Source organism: Cicer arietinum, chromosome 2 (genome assembly GCF_000331145.2).
Source record: "Cicer arietinum cultivar CDC Frontier isolate Library 1 chromosome 2, Cicar.CDCFrontier_v2.0, whole genome shotgun sequence".
In the NCBI taxonomy this organism is placed as follows: domain Eukaryota; kingdom Viridiplantae; phylum Streptophyta; class Magnoliopsida; order Fabales; family Fabaceae; genus Cicer; species Cicer arietinum.
The window spans coordinates 9032507-9049317 of record NC_021161.2 but is presented as its reverse complement, the minus strand read 5'-3'; the positions used below and the strand labels follow the sequence as shown (position 1 = coordinate 9049317).

Here is a 16811-nt window from a genome sequence, read left to right as displayed (position 1 = left end):
TTCTTTTGTGTATAAATAGAATGAGATAATTACCGTCAGAAATACATACACAATTATGAAATTTTGAATTTAAACTCAGAAATAATGTCAATAATATAAAAAATTTATTAGTTGAATTAAAATTATAAAAAAAAAAGTCAAATATATTTTTTAGAAAAAAAAAAAGTTATGTAAATCAGTTTATAAAAAACCCCCCCCCCCAAAAAAAAAAAAAAAAAAAAAAAGAGAACAAAGATCCTCCGAACATCCGCACGAAACAGTATAAAAGTGAAAAACAGGAGTCTAAACAAAAGTAAAGTAGTTGGATTGGTAGAGAGTATAAGAAGAAGGGAAGATAGAATGATGGAAGTGAAAAGTGAAGAGAAGGATGAATCAAATGAAAGATTGTGGAGTTGGGGTGCTGGAACAGATGGTCAATTAGGAAATGGTCAACTTCAGGATGAACAAATCCCTCAACAACTCTCTCTTTCCTCACACTCACATATCTCCTCACTTGCCTGTGGCGCCGCTCATGTCATCGCCCTAACATCAGGTACATCTCTTTTTCTCTAACTCATTATATCTTCTCCAACAAAAATTTATTCATTTTTTCTAAATATATTTTGTATTAGTTTTAATTAAAAAAATTTATTTTCTCCTTGGTTTTCACTTGATGCTAATATCCAAAAGTTATAAAAAAATGCAGGTGGGAAAGTATTGTCATGGGGCAGGGGCAATAGTGGTCAACTAGGCCATGGAGAGGTTGTGAGTAACATGTTGTATCCCAAGGCTGTAACATCTTTGGACGAACATTTCATAACACATGTCTCTGCTGGATGGAGCCACTCAGGTTTTGTTTCAGGTTTGCTTCTTTGTCTCCACTATGTCTTTGGAAATGAGGTTGGTTTTCTGAGGAAAGTTGATTACGTAAGTGTTTTGATATGCTCTTGGTTGGTTTCTAGATACTGGGTCCCTGTTCACTTGTGGGGATGGCTCCTTTGGTCAACTTGGGCATGGGGATTATGCTTCACACAGTTCACCAATCAAAGTGTCATTCTTTGTTGATCAACAGGTTGCAGGGGTTGCATGTGGAATGCGCCATTCTCTTGTCTTGTTGAAAGGTAAAGGTTGTCACACTTTCAAAGTCTATGTAGCACCAATGTGCACTGTCCAACATGTGTCGCTGTCTGACATTAACATGACATTGAGTGATGTAGTTATATTCAATTAATTCTATTTTCATAAATTATTATCCGTATTTACGTGTCAATGTCGTGTTTGATATATGTGTATGTGTTGGTGCTTAATATATTAAAGTCTTTCATATTGTGAAAGCTTATGGTAAAATATGGTAGATAAAATCACAATTGTGGTATTAGAGATATTAGTAACCTTGATGTCATGATCACAATCACGGTTGGGACTGTGATCTAAAACGTGTGTTTATCTTTCACTTTTGACCGTAAGTTTGCTTATTCTTCAATTACCAAAGGTCATTTGTGATGATTTAGGTTGTCTTTTGAATCAAGTTTATGGATTTGGCTCTGGGAAGCGTGGTCAACTGGGTGTCTCCAAAGATAGAATCAAATCTATTAATCTTCCTAAAGTTATCAGTGGCTTTGAAGATGTGGAAATAGTTGGAATTGCTGCAAATGGAGATCATAGTGCTGCATTATCTGGTAAATCCACCCATCTCTCCCTTGCATTATATATGTAGTTTACAGTTTTCTCAATAAATAAGATTAACTAAGTCATCTAGTGAAATTCATATAAAGCACTAGTTGGCCAAAAAATCACATTATATTCTTTTCTAAACAGTTTCATGATCTCTCTCTGTTGGTTGTTATTGCATCAGTTGATGGACATCTTTTTACCTGGGGAAGAGGCTTCAAGGGCTTTGAAGATTCTCACATTCCACAAAGTTTAAACTCTACGTTGAAATTTACTAAAGCCACTCTAGGATGGAACCACGGTTTAGCTATGACTGGTATTTATTGACACTACATCAACATTTCATGATTTTCTGACTTCTTTTACTTCCCTGTTTAAGATGGGAATTTTGTTTGTTAAATTTGTGTATAGGTGAAGGGGAGGTTTATATGCTCGGTGGCAACCACCTTGGAGTGCTTAGTGATCTTCACAGTGTATGTCAAGCTAATCAGTTAACTGGTAATGCTTGAGTTACTTCGATTCTCAAAGACATCATAATTGTTGTACTGATTATACACAAGACTTTTCTAAAGTAAACTTATTTATCATGTAGTAGATTCAAGAGAAGCCAATTTGGAGAAAGTTCCTGGTCTTGATGGGACGAAGGTTACTGATATTGCTACTGGAGCTGAGCATTCTGTCCTTGTCACAGGTAAGATGCAGTTCTCTTATACCTAAGAAAGTTTACAATCACATTAATGTGCTGACTTATTTCTTTCTAATGTTTAGACAATGGAGAAATCAAGACATGGGGTTGGGGTGAGCATGGTCAACTAGGGTTAGGGGATGCTGATGATCGAACCAGTCCTGTTACAGTAAGAGTTGGTTATGATTTAGATGAAGCTGCATCAACCCGAGTCTATTGCGGAAGTGGCTTCACATTTGCTTTAACCAAGTTCTAATTTCTCCTCAAACTTATGCATCTGGAAAAATCACTAAATTTGTGCGGTCAAAATATGTGCTTCCAGATAATTTGTCCGGTCTAGATACGCATTTTGGAAAATGTAGAGGGTTTTGAGTAGTGGGTAGAACGTGGCTGAGTAATACATTTCAAGAAAGTATTTTGCACTCGTGGTGTTTGGGTTCAGGCTGCATTACACTTGGAAGCCAGAATCCTCTAGCTCCTCGGAGTTGGGAACTAGGAAGCAAAAGGATCTCTGATATGGGTAGGGGCACCTCAAAGAAATAGAGAGCTCAATTTACTATACTTTATGGTGTATAAAGACACTGATCTCTGTGGAAGCCGGTTTAACAAATTCTAGTTTGAGCTAATACACGGCTGAGATTCTCCTCTAGACTACAATTGTAAATTTATATGTTGGTGGTAACTCATTTTCCTTTTACTGCAAGAGTTTCTTATATTATAAAATATAATAATTTGGAATGTCGAATAGCTAGGTAGAAAGTAAAACCAGTGTTTTCTTCAACTCTCTACGTTCATCAATGGAAGAAACATGTACAAAGAAAAATCAAAGATCAAGCTTGTTCTGAAAAGCATGAACACTTCTAGAACCGTTCAAATATACTTAATTAAACCACTTCTCATCTTCCACAATTAATCAGGGAGTATGCTAAGAACAACATTGAAACCCAAACCACTAACATTGACTCCTATCATTACGGTGTGACACCAGTTGCACAGCTATATGAACGTGTTAAAAAGGATTGAATGTGAATAGTTTGTTATTACTCAAAATATCTACATCTACAAGTGTTACAAGGACCAAGTAAAAGAATGAGCTACTCACTCTGTACTTTGTACAAGAGTGAAAAATTGGCTAAAAAATTGGGTGACTAACCTAATGCATGTAATCTTCTCCTGTGTTCTACAGATATTTTCTCATCCTCACTTGATCTTTTTGTTACATCAATCATGAACGACAAGAAGATTATTCACATGGCCATTATTGTTAACCAATGGACGCAACGGATCAATTTTCCATTCACCGTCAACGATGAACTTGATCTGCAACAGAAAACCAAATCATTTTATCACCTGCAGCATATATCTTATTTTGTCAAAACATCAACATGTTTAGGAAGGCATACCTCATATTTTCCAGGATACAGCTGCAAACACACAGAAAACATACCAGTTTCTGATTTCTCCATCTTTCTCTGCAATGTTATACACTCTGTTAACTATCATTTAAAAATGTGTTGTGCTCACTATATAGGTATCTGAACAACATCAGGAGAGTCCATATACAAAAATATTGTTATGCTGCATTCCTCATTCTACAAATCACAGACAAATCAGAATCGGCTTTTGCAGAATTCAGTGACATAAGCAAAGGCATATTTATTTCATTGATTAAACACTTGCAACTGACCCTAGGAATGCTAGAGAATAAAACAGGCAAAATTGGGGTTCATCCTTTAGAGAACTTTCATCTATATTGTATGCACATATCCTACGCAAGATTGTTTGTAAACCTTGACCTGACATTTGACATGGCATCCAAGCGACTGACATAACATTTTCAAAATCATAAAAGCATTTTCAAGAAAAATGGTCACTGGAAACTATTTATCCAAAGTCAACACAATGAAGACACTTAATGTCTGACTTGTTATAGTTATGAAAGAGGGAGGTATGAAAGAGTTTCTTTTAAAACAATTGCAAAGTGAAAAAGACCTCTGACTTTACCATATGTTCTAAAGGTGAGAACCACCAAACCCATCTAGAAAAGGCGTCGCATACATCAGAGGTCATTTCCGCTCCGCGATTGCGGCACTATTAACAACATTGCATGAGCTTGCATAATACAATGATGCATTTGGATAAACTTATAAACAAAACCACATTTATTTCAATAGCTTTTTTTTATAAAAAAAACACTGCTCTTTCTAAATTATGAGAAAAGACAGCACTACAAAAGTTATTTTTATTTAAAAAAAACATATCTACAGTAAACTAAATAAAAAGTTCTCAGAAAAAGAATAGACCTGGGAGGACCAACCATCAAATGATCCTACTAAAAATACTTCTGTAGCAATATTAGGCCAAACTACACAAGTAGTCTTCAGAAGTTTCAAAGCTTTGTCGACATGATCAATCTTCTTCTGCTTCTCATCCAGGACCTTCTGGGCATCCCTGGGAGAAAAGAATATGATATTGTCATGATTTAGTTTGCGTGTGTGTGAGTGTGAAATTATTTGAATGGTGTCTGAGGATACATTATTGCCAATGTCATCTTTCCTTCTAACACAGCCAGCTTAGCACGTAATGAACGCAGTCTGGCTTGAGCATTCATGATTTCAGTTTCCTGGAATTCCCACACATCAGAAAGCTTTGCGAGATCGTCAGAAGAGTTCTCTGGCTCCTATTGAAGAATATACAGTAGACAAATCAAGACTAGTTTTAGGATTTTTTAAGGAAACTAGGAGAGGCTTTCAATGTGATGTTGACACTTGACAATGAATGAAAAACTATTCTATTGAAAAACATTCTTCTAGTTTCTTTCTGGTAACCAAATGTGCATTTGTGGTAGCTAGTAGCTACTCCAAAATCAATTAAATCACATGTACGTTGTAAAATGTATTAATAATTTAATATACCAATTTTTTTCACTAAAATGAAAGGTATATGTGCCGTGTTAAGACCTGAGAGAGATATGCCCCATAAAATGAAAGGTGTCAAAACTGGATAAAGAAACAAAGGCTAAGCTTCTCTCATCAACAATAATGGATTAACTCATCGCAGACAGTTTTGCTCGACATATTAAAGCATAAGATGAAATTGGTAAATAGATTTTGTCGGTGTTTCTTTTGATGTCATTTTGTGTGGTTATCCCAGCTCCGGTCAAGTGGTACAGAGCAAAACTCTCCTATTCTCTCCGATATAGAAGTGGAAGAGAATTCTACTTTTCTTATCCTTTTTCATGGTAGAATATACCTTTTATACCCCCTATCAAATAGAGGTGGTGACAAATTCTGATAAATCTATATTTCTTTTGGATTTTCTTCAATAACTGGTATATTAAAATCACCCCTCCTGTGTGAAAATGTGAAGATACTAATTGGTAAATGAGACTGAGACTCTCAGTCAGTGTGTAAATCTTGTGTTATTTATTGACTTTTTATTGGAGTAATTTACATGACCGTCCTATTATTAGCTTATTGTGTTATTACACTTATGGCTTACCGTCAGCATTGTAACTTCATTGGTGTTAGTCCTTACCGTCAGCATTCTAACTTCATTGGTGTTAGTCCTCAATGAGTGAAGCACCGAGGATAGCTCTGATTCCAGAAGCTGGATACGGGATTTTATGTCATTGTGATTTGCATTTCCAACTAGGTCAAGAGAATCTACTCCTGTTTTGACCATTCCAGGTTGACCTGAAACATTGTTCATACCTCCTTTTTGAATTTCACTGGGAACAATTTCAGCATCTATATGTCATATTTGCAAATATATTAGTTGATCTTGACTATAATACAAAGATAGGCACAACCTAATAATGTAAAATGGATTACCTTCAAAATCTGCTTCTGAAAAACCGGTCCTCTGAACAATCCAACTTCTCCACGTCTCTGGCTTAATTGAGTTTCTTGAATTATCAGAACCTAATTGAGATCTGTGCTGATCAAGTTTGATCTGGGAACCACTGAGAGGACTGGTTGTTGGGTTCAATGCACATGGTCTACTATTATTGTCAACATTGGTAGCTACCTTTACAACATAGGAGATGCCAAAATTAACAGCAATTCAAAATTTCTGTCGAGTAAGTGAGGGGCATCAAAAGCAACGTTTAAATATTTTAAATTTGGTTCTCTCAATTTCTGGTCATGAAAGCTCGCTAACACGTCCTTGAACAGAAAAAATATATTGTAGTTAGCTTTAACTGATTGAAGAAACATTGAAAACATGAATGTTACATTTTTCCAATATTAGAAGGGTTTCATAATTACACCACTTTTTTACTTCTGACATTTGTAATACAAATAGAAACTAAAGGAACAACCTACAGCAATTAAAGAGAATAATAATATTTACTTACTCCGTCTGTTGTGGTTCTATAATCCAGTTCCTTTTTATCTTTTTTATTGTCAGGAGAAATACCATCTTCTTTCTCTCCGAATCCACGTCCAAAAGAACTATTTCTGTGTTTCTCCAGCCGATTTAGGATACCCTCAATGCCAGACTCCTCAACTTCTACTTCCCTGTTTAACAGAATATAACACTTAGGGCATCGCTCAAAGTTACATCTTATTCATCCATTCGATGATAGCAACAATAACATGGCGTGAATTAAAAACGATAGAAACTTATTAATGTGACTAAACTAACACATTAGCTCATTGCTGCAAGATTAAAGGAGCATGCAAAATGTTCAAAATGAAAAGCTCCAAAATCCAAGTTATGCCCAAGAACCAAACAAAGCTTACTTAAAACCACAAACCATTTGATGATAAGAATAATACAACATCAACAACATCGAAGCTTTATCCCACTAGGTGCGGTTGGCTACATAAATTAAACAACATCATAATGTTCTATCGTGTATCATATCTCTAGCCAAACCATTGACATCTAAGTCTTAATAGTTTATCCTACAATTTTTCTTGGTCTTCCTCTGCCACTAGCGATTGGATTACTCGCTGTGTAATCAACTCTTCTTAATTTACATGTCTCCTCCATACATGCCCAAAGCACATAAAGGCTAAACCCAGATTTAACCCCCTTTTCTATGATAGGTGATATCCAAACTATCTCTCTATTGCTATCATTCTTAATTCTTTCTCATTTAGTATTTCTAACTCCTCATTCTCATCTCTATTATCTTGATTATATTCTCGTGTTGGTTTTTTTTGCCCAAAACTCCATTTGATACAACATCGTTGGTCTTAAGTAGAAACAGTAGAAAGTTATAAACGTTATAAATGTACTAAGCTACCAACACATTAGCTCATTGCTGCAAGATTAAGGTGCAAGTAAAAATGCTCCAAAATAAAAGCTCAAAAACCCATGTTAGGCACCTTAACCATTCCCTAATTCATATACACCTCAAGCCACAAAAATGTAAATGCAAGACAGATTTACAACAAAATGAATATTGAAAAGCAAAAGTTAAGAGCAGGTGCATCATTATAACAGGATCCTCACACTGATTCAGCTGGTTGAGAAGAGTTATCTTCAGAAGAAGAGGAAGAATCATCAACCCCATAAACTCTAGTTCCATTCCCATCAATTTCACTGCGACTCCCACCTTCAAAATCAACACTTTCAACTGACCCATCACTCAAATCCCACCCATAAGAAAGCCACCCACCTTCTTTCACAATAGCTTCAGCCAAATCCAATCTCCCAGCTTTAATCAACTCCTCCTTTGAAGGAAACGTTTCTGGGTTATCCGAATTCTTCATAAACTCCAAAATCTCCTCCTCTAGAGACGATAAATCTCCAACCCAATCCTTACACCTCGTCAAGAATCGAGAGCAAGACCAACACAAATCCTTGTGAGAGTAACAATTCCCTTTCCTGAGGGAAAAACCCTCGCGCCCAAAAACTAAACCAAGCTCGCTAAGAACCGCGAACCGTTGCACCTTCCTCGATGAAGGGAACGACACAAAGATAGGGGGAAAGAGAGAAAGTGTCAAATGAGGAAAAAACACCGAAGGAAAGGGTGCGGTGTTAGATTGCATGGTTCAGGCATTTCGTCGAACACTTACGCGGTGTGTTCAAGAAAACAAAGTGCAGCGCGCGAAGAAAGCAACGAACAATAATAGTGTGATAATAATAACTACACTGACTGAAAAGGAATCTAGATTTATTTTAATTTTAATATTCTTATTGCACACTTTCCATAATTGTTGTACACATTTATTTAAGTGGAGGAGGAGACAGAGTTGTTTTTATTCAGTGGCATTTTTCTTTTTCTTTTTATTTTTCTCTTCAATGTCGACGAAGCTTCACTGGTACTGTAGTGAAGTGAGTAGAAAGCGAAGTAATAAATCGATCACGTGGTTGGATTGGAATTGGTGGATGAGATTTTAATGCCAAAATAGTGCCTTAAAAACTTATGAGAAATTAAAAGATAAGATTACCAAAAATAACAACTTTTTGGACTTCCATGTTCTCAATTGTTAGGGCTCGTCAATGACAAATTGACAAGAGGGCGTGACCAGGACCGTACCGTAGTGGCAAAAATGGAGGAAACTATTTAATTTATAGTTGGTATTATATAGATTTAAATTAACATAATCTAATTTTCAAAAAGTTATGAGTGATTTATTGCGATTATGAGTAATTTATAATATTCAAATTATTTCATCCGACAAATAATTCTTAAATGTGAAAATCGTATGATTAGTGACATTGTGATTTGATCATATCTAAACTATGTTGCATCAGAATATTTTTGACATTCAACAACCATAATTTTTAATATTCCAAAATACAAGTTCTTCTTCTTTAAATATGTATTCCCTCTTCACTTAAATATTTATACATTAAAGAATGACTATTTGGATATTGAGGTGACAACTTTGTAGTTGAAATAAAATACATGAATGTTGGTTGATGTGTCTCTAATTCTTCTAATGTATAGTATGGGAATAGAACCCCTAGGGGAGGTGGTATTGGTCTTGACAATTTGAAGAGAAGGTGAGTCCTCTGATAGGTGGTGGCATGTAGGGGTGGGCAAAGTTCAGTTCTGCACTAGAACCATTTGAAAATTGAACCGAACTGTTTTTCAGTTTGGAAAAACCGAACTGAACCGGTTTTCAGTTCAAAGAACTGAACCGAACCGGTTTATAAAAGTGGTGCACCGGTTTACTATTTTGAACCAAACCGAACTGGTTTAACTTAATTTTTTTGTTCATATAGGCCAAAATTTTCATAATTACCCCTAATTACGACTAAAAAAAAATTCGGTTCAAGTTTTTTGAAATAAAAACCGGTTCGTTTTGGTTTTTTTAAACAAAAAACCGGTTCGGTTCGGTTTTTTGAATTGAAAAACCAGTTCGGTTCAGTTCTGGTTTTACAAAATCAGTTCGAAAACAGTTCGGTTCTTAAACCAGTTCAGTTCAAAAGCAGTTCGGTTCGGTTCGGTTCAGCAGTTTGGTTCAGTTTTTGGTTTTTTTGAACACCCCTAGTGGCATGACTCCAAATCCACTTGAGTATATCATTGGACCTCTAATTTTATATCCCGTTCGTACCAAAAAATTATTATAAAAAAATAGAAAAATGCCCTCGAAAATGTTTCGTGAAGTAAAATGTTAGAAAGCAAATGATCCTTGATACTTACAACACATAGGCAAAATGCTCTCTAAAATTTAAAACTCAAAGACAAAATGCTCCCTACCAATTTTACTCAATATCCATTCACATCATTCTTATACTATTTGGTTGTTAGACTGATGTAACCCTCCGCTTTTCGTATAACTTTCTTATGATTATATTTTGTATTAATATTTGTGATTATGATGTGTTTGTGTTATATGGTATGATGAGTTGGGTTAAGGGACTAAGCGAAAAGCATTTTAATCGAATTCTAAAGTCATTATGAGTTAGAAAATAATAGAATTATCAATGCATTTTTGAACAAGCTCGCATCGTGAAACCTACTTTCTTGTCTTAAGAATTTTTCATCTTATTTTTATTTTCACCGTATATTTTTTATTCCCACCAATGAAATTTAGTTTTTGTTATCGATTAAAATCTATTTTTCATCGTTTAAATCCATTCATATTGTTAGTTATTAATTTTAAACGGTAAAATGTAGAGTTAGACCACTCATATTGTGAGAAATTGAACTAGGAGCCTAATCGTATTTGTGGGTAGAATTCAATCAAGACAATAAGGTAAGGGTCAATTTTCATTTGCTTGATTCATAGGTATTGATCTGAAGTGGACTAAAGAGGATTGACGAAGACAATGAAGACTTAGTGCAACTTAACATCGAGGTGGAATAGTATCTGCAAACATTCCAATGCTTAAGTTAATGTGAGTTTGATTAGAGTGAGAGGTTAGGATTAGAAGTGTGCACCTAATATATCACTGAAATGTTGATTACAAAAGAGTTGTGGGCGATTTGATGAGGTTACCTTTACGAGTAAATGTTATTTTTGAATTTCGAAAAAACCTTTTGAAAACAATTATGCCACCGAAAATATTATTGGGTTGAGCGCGGACTAGATCGCTCTATTTAAGACATTTCGAGGCACTGCCCAAATTGTGCAAGGCAGACTATCAACCACGAAGTCCCCAGAATAAAACAGCCCAGATACTCTGTATCGGAATTCTACTGCACTGTAGAACACCGTTCTAGAATTACACCCTCAATATGTCAATTGTACGACTGACACTCAAATATGGCACTAATACCACTCGAAAGAAAGAGAAGAAACAATAAGAAGAGGGAGAATTGAGAAAAGCCTCAGATACAGAGAGCTTTTGGTATGTTTTTCCAACTGAGGAGAACTCTCTATTTATAGGAGAAATCCACAACTGGACCTGAGAAAATCAGGGATCCATCAGAACGTGCGCTCCAAGAAGTGGCCTCATAAACGTGTGCTCCAAAACCCAAAACGTGCGCTCCAAACTTAGGGTTTGACTCTGACTTTTGACTGTGCAACAAAAGAAACGTGAGTACAAAGATTAGGGTTTTGACCGGGCAAAAACAGACGCACGAATTCAGGGAGGAAGACTGGATCAGATATGACTCGGTGGATGGCAGTTACGTAATTAACGTTTCAATTAGAGATAAAACGCAAGCAATCAGTTAATTAAAATGATTAATTAATTTTCATGCCAAAAAATAATAATACACCACGTAGCCAAACCAAACCAAACCAAACCAAGCTGAGCCGAGCCGAGCCGAACGGACGAACAGACGGGCGGCGCGTGCGCGCATGCGTGTGGTGGTCAATATTGCTTGCGTTCTCCCTCCTTCACAAAATTGGGGTGCCCCTTGGGCCCTCCCAAAGTTCCTGTAGTACCCTAATTTTGTCCAATTTATTTAAAAATAAGTCAAAAAAGAAATATATATTAAAAAGGGAAATAAAATAATTACAATGATTAGGCTCATCAATTTACAATACCAAATCAGTTTACAATTACAATTCTAAAATTAAATCAAATTACAATCAAATTGAAACCAAAAATAAAACAAAATTAAATTACAATAAAAATTAGGTCAAACTTTTTCAAATTAAGCCAGCCTGCTTTGGCTCAGTTTTGTTGTTGATGCTGCCTTTCTGTTCCTGATGCAGTGTCATGTTCATTGATGCATACCTGTTGTAACTAATTAGAAAAACTGAAAACCATTTTTCTTTACCGGTCAGACTCAGTATACATGATAAAAACCAAATGACAAAGTTTTGAGTTTTAAAAAAAGAAACTAAGGGACAAATGAAAAAGGTCAGCAAACAATCAGATAAAACAAATAAAAGCTAAAATCGTGAATAGATTAGAGGTGCAAAAAAATACAGATTATGAGCAAATATTTTAAACATCAACCAAGAAATTGATGGAGAAGGACAAAGACGGGCAAAAAAGCAACTAAACAGATCAAAAACTCTATAAAAACACCTTATCAATTTCAAAAAAGAGGGGGAGAAATCTGAGATTAATATTGATGAAAAACACATAAAAAGAAAGAGAAGAAGAAGAAACAGAAAGTATCACCGCCGTTTCAACTTCCACCGCGAACCACCTTCTCTATCTTCATCGGTATCTGAAAAGGCATGTATCTTCTCATTATCTTCATGTTTGCTGCTTAGATTGGAAGCTAGAAAACTCATACCTTTATATTGTCACCACCGCCGTTGAAACCGGTGTCTCATCTCGCGGCCGCATCCTCCTCCTTGGACTCTTCTTATTCTCACTGCCTCATCTCGCAGCTGCACCCTCCTGCTTGGACTCTCCTGCTTCTCACGGCCTCATCTCGGTATCTATCTTTCTTTTTCTCTTTCTTTCTTTGCTTTTCAGATTTCAGCCCATTTATTTTCCTTTTTTTTTTATGATTTCAAAATTATTTTGTTTCATAAATACAGATAAATATTTTATTAATGATAAATTATTTTCTAAAAATTTTTATTTTATTTATTTATTTTAATAAATTAATATAAAAAAAGACTTATAAAATTATTTATTTAGATGTTTTTATTTTTATTTTTTTTATCTTTAAGTTATTAGGATACAGGTTGCGACAACTTGGTGATTTTAAAGCTTATCTTAATAGATAAATTAATAAATTAAAACTTATAAATAAATTAATAAATAAAAATTATTAGAGGTTAACTAAATATAACACTTTTTAATCCATGAGTAGCAAAACACAATTTATACAAATTTATTATTCTAAAACTTATTTTTATAAATAAGTAAATATTAAAATCAACTTTTTAAAATTTGATTAGTTACATGTGATTTTATTTTACTTTTTTATTTTTTTTAAACTTGGGAGTTGTTGAGACACAAGTTGTACTACTTGTTTTTTTTAAAACTCAATTTTTATAAACTGAAAAATAATTTCAAATATTCTTAAAAGGATTAATTAGATGAGACATCTTTTTATTCTTTGAGTTTTTTAGACACAAGTTGTACAACTTGATAGTCCTAAAACTCGTATTTCAAATTTTTTTTTTTTTAAGTCAGATAAATTTATTTTATTTTCTCGTCAATACATTTTTTTAAAATATAACAAAACCCATTTTCGTTGAACAAAATCAACACATCAACATTTTCTAATTAAGAACTACGTAGCTTTGATTTCTCCATCGCACCAGGAGATACGTAGGAGCAAGATCACATTCTTGTCAAGCACATAAATAAAAATTTATTCTTTTGTCCTTCATTTGTTAAGTACATATTTATTTCAAAACCATATTTTAAAAAATAGTAATAATTGCTATTCATATTTAATAATAAAGAAAAATAAATATACTTAAGTTAAAATTAATCTTGCACAATTAATTATAGGTAACCGTTTTTAACGGATGTCGTAGGGTGCTAATACCTTCCCTACGCATAATCAACTCTCGAACTCAAAATTTGGTTTCAAATACCATTTTCTTTTATTTTTACTTTTTTTAAGGGTTTCCCAATATTTTCCCTATTTAAAAACAAATTTTGGTGGCAACTCCATTGAATTCGAGAAACAATCAAAATTTTAGGCCGCGACAGCTGGCGACTCTACTAAGGGTATTTTTGAGAGTCAGGTCTAATAAATTAATTGTGCATAATTTTTAACTTTTTAATTTTATTTTTGTTTGCTTTTTATTTTCTTTTATTTTATGCGTTTATTATTTCTTAATAAGTATTAGTTGACATTATAATATTTTTTAAGTTTGTAGATTATTCTTATTTATTTATTTATTCATTTATTTATTTATTAATCTATTTATTTATTTATTTATTATGTATATATGTTTTATTATCGTTATGGAGTTATTGAATTATATTTATTCCACACCCTACACTTTTACTAAGACACACACTTATGAGTGAAACCTTACACCCGGGTTTGAACAAAATTTAAGTTTAGTTTCGAGGTTGTGTAGTGGTAGCCTTCTGGATGTACATCCTGTTTGGTCAGCATGAAAATCTCACCTAGAGTTTGATCTTATGGATGGCATTGTCACTCCAAATAGTTTATCTATTGTTGCTGACAATATTCCAAAATGAGATTATTGGCTCTAGGAACTGTGTTTAGAACTATAGAGCCACCCTTGTGAGAATTTCACTGCATAAGCCAATAGACCCTTTCATCATAAGAATATTTATATAAGTAAAAATACCTCATACATTCATTCAAAATGTTATATATTCACAACAGTCATTCTACATAATTGCATTCATATCTCATGACATTGTTTCTTTTGGAAAATGAGCTGGCATTTTGCATCAATTTTCAGGATTGTTGGGGAATCATAAGAACCTTAGTCACGTGTTAAATTAAAGTGGACAATGGGATTGGAAAAGAGAAAAACATTAATTTTAAAGTTCAAACAACGTGATTTGAAAAGTTTAAGAGACATTAGCAATCAAATGAAAACTATACAACGTGAGAGTTTCTTTCGCAAATATGGGAATATCCTAAATCTCTTGGCAGTAAATGTGCAAATAGGGGCACTCACGGCGTTGGCTCAGTACTATGACCCTCTCTTAAGATGTTTCACCTTTCAAGACTTTCAGTTGGCCTCGACATTAGAGGAATTTAAGCGAATATTGGATTATTCCCTAGAGAAAGGAAATCCTTATCTATATACTGGAAAACCACCAAGTTTGGATGCAATTTCTGAAGTGTTGAAAATCGACATAAGAGAGTTGACAAGTACAAAAGAAGAAAAAGGAGCCATTCATGGTTTTTAAAGAAAATATCTAGAGCAAAAGTGTCACGATTTAGCCGTAAAAAAAGAATGGAGTGCTTTTATAGATGTTTTGGCTCTAATTATCTATGATATTGTTTTATTCCCAAACCTTGATAATTTTGTTGGTTTTGCTGCTATCAATGTCTTCTTAGCTTTTAACAATGATAAACAAAACCCAGTTCCCGCGATTCTTGCTGATGTATACTACTCTCTGCATATGCGGCATGAGAAGAAAGGGGGAACCATTTTATGCTGTGTTCCAGTGTTGTACACCTGGTTCATGTCTCATATGTTCAAGAAAGGGTATCATATTGGAATTAAAGATAATCGTGAATGGGCTCAAAGTATAGCTAGCCTTACTGGAGACACAATTTCATGGTATCACAGAGAACAAGGGGTGGAGGAAATAATATGTCAATGCGGAGATTTCCCAAATGTGCTTCTCATGGGAACCAAAGGATGTATTAATTACAATCCGGCGGTAGCTTTGAGACAACTTGGCTACCCTATGTTGGAAAAACCAGATGGTAAGTCGTTGGAAGCTTTTATTTTGCACAATACGAGTATAGTAGACCCACCGATGTTGCGAAGGATAAGTCGAGCTTGGGAAAAGATCATCAGAAAAGGAAAAGCACTTGGATGCAAAAGTTGCAGCACAAAAGAACCCTATCAACAATGGGTAAAAAATAGAGTCCAAGAAATCAAGCTGCCTTTCCACAGTACACCCTCAAATGATCAGGAAATGTCTGAACCTATTCTTGTTGCAAATGAAGAGATAGAAGAACTCAAAGCATCATTGCTAAAATCTGAAGAGGAGAAAAAAGAGATGCAAGCAAAGTTAGAAAAAGTCACCCAAGAGAATGAGAACTTACGATCAGAAAACACATGTAAAAGTCAGTTTATCGAAAGAAGCAACAAGAGGTTGAAAATTGAAAAAGGAAATAAACTTGACATAGAAGATTGTTTGAGAGGCGTAAATGAAGAGTTAGATGTGCGAAAACAAGAAAGGAATGCAGCTATTGAAGAAGCATATATGTGGAAGCAGTTGTGGACAAAATCATCAAGCTCTGAAAAGAAGATAAAAAAAGAGTTTGAAGATTTAAAGAAACAACTGAAAGAAATGGTAGCTGAGTATGAGAGTCAACTAAGGAATAAGAGGCAACACAACAAAGAAATTGAAAAACTACTCTCAAAACATCAAGATGCACTAAAAGCAGAAATGGAAGCTTCTAGTGAGTTGAAGAATTACATTGATTATCAAGAAAAGATCTATAATGACTTGAAGGATGAAACCATATACTGGGAGGAGCATTTCATGTTGTTGCTTGGGCAATTGAAGAACCAAGATATTTATAAAGAGTTGGACGATAAAGGCAAGCATTGGAAAGATTGCTTTTCAAAATTGGCAATGCTAGCTAATCAGGCAATCATAAAAATTCCAAAACATCTAAGAAAGATTGATGCAGTAATGCATCCACTCAACACTCCAATCAAAGTCTACAAGTTCATCGAATATTGCAAATATTTAGTAGAAGAATTGGAGGAGAAGATTGGTTGTCTTCTTGAAAAAGATGATTGAAATACCATAGTCGATGTAGTTTTTTAATTTTAATGCAATGTATTTTTTTTCTCATCAATGAAGGATTTGTTGTTTTGTTTATCGATTCCCATATTCTTCTTTCATTAATAATTTGTGCAAGACTTATGATTCTCCAACATCCAAATGTAAAAAAAAAAAAGATAATAATTGCATTTTCATTCCATTCATGTTTAATACATACTCATAATTTTTTATTTATTTA

General features: G+C 34.3%; 2 protein-coding genes across 8 annotated transcripts; one reads left to right on the top strand and one right to left on the bottom strand.

The window, feature by feature from the left end:
• The first annotated feature begins 299 nt into the window (after positions 1-299).
• LOC101492936 (ultraviolet-B receptor UVR8) lies at positions 300-3038 on the top strand. Of its 2 annotated transcripts, none has more exons than XM_027331717.2 (8): positions 300-532; positions 686-841; positions 942-1100; positions 1491-1658; positions 1835-1966; positions 2062-2148; positions 2246-2341; positions 2419-3038. In XM_027331717.2, the coding sequence occupies exons 1-8, from the start codon at positions 340-342 to the stop codon at positions 2589-2591; spliced, it is 1164 nt and encodes a 387-aa protein (XP_027187518.1). In that variant the 5' UTR covers positions 300-339; the 3' UTR covers positions 2592-3038. The 2 variants fall into 2 exon arrangements, with proteins under 2 accessions (XP_027187518.1, XP_027187517.1); XM_027331716.2 differs by having other exon boundaries at positions 2243-2341.
• Positions 3039-3193: 155 nt separating this feature from the next.
• On the bottom strand, positions 3194-8607 carry LOC101492605 (protein PTST homolog 2, chloroplastic). Of its 6 annotated transcripts, none has more exons than XM_012712810.3 (8): positions 7799-8607; positions 6693-6855; positions 6169-6364; positions 5837-6030; positions 4870-5015; positions 4639-4786; positions 3739-3807; positions 3194-3655 (listed from the first exon to the last, which is right to left on the bottom strand). In XM_012712810.3, exons 1-8 carry the CDS (start codon positions 8335-8337, stop codon positions 3557-3559), a joined length of 1554 nt encoding a protein of 517 aa, XP_012568264.1. In that variant the 5' UTR covers positions 8338-8607; the 3' UTR covers positions 3194-3556. The 6 variants fall into 6 exon arrangements, with proteins under 6 accessions (XP_012568264.1, XP_073221176.1, XP_012568262.1 ...); XM_073365075.1 differs by having other exon boundaries at positions 4653-4786; positions 5837-6084; positions 7799-8606; XM_012712808.3 differs by having other exon boundaries at positions 5837-6084; positions 7799-8603.
• Between the last annotated feature and the right edge of the window lie 8204 nt (positions 8608-16811).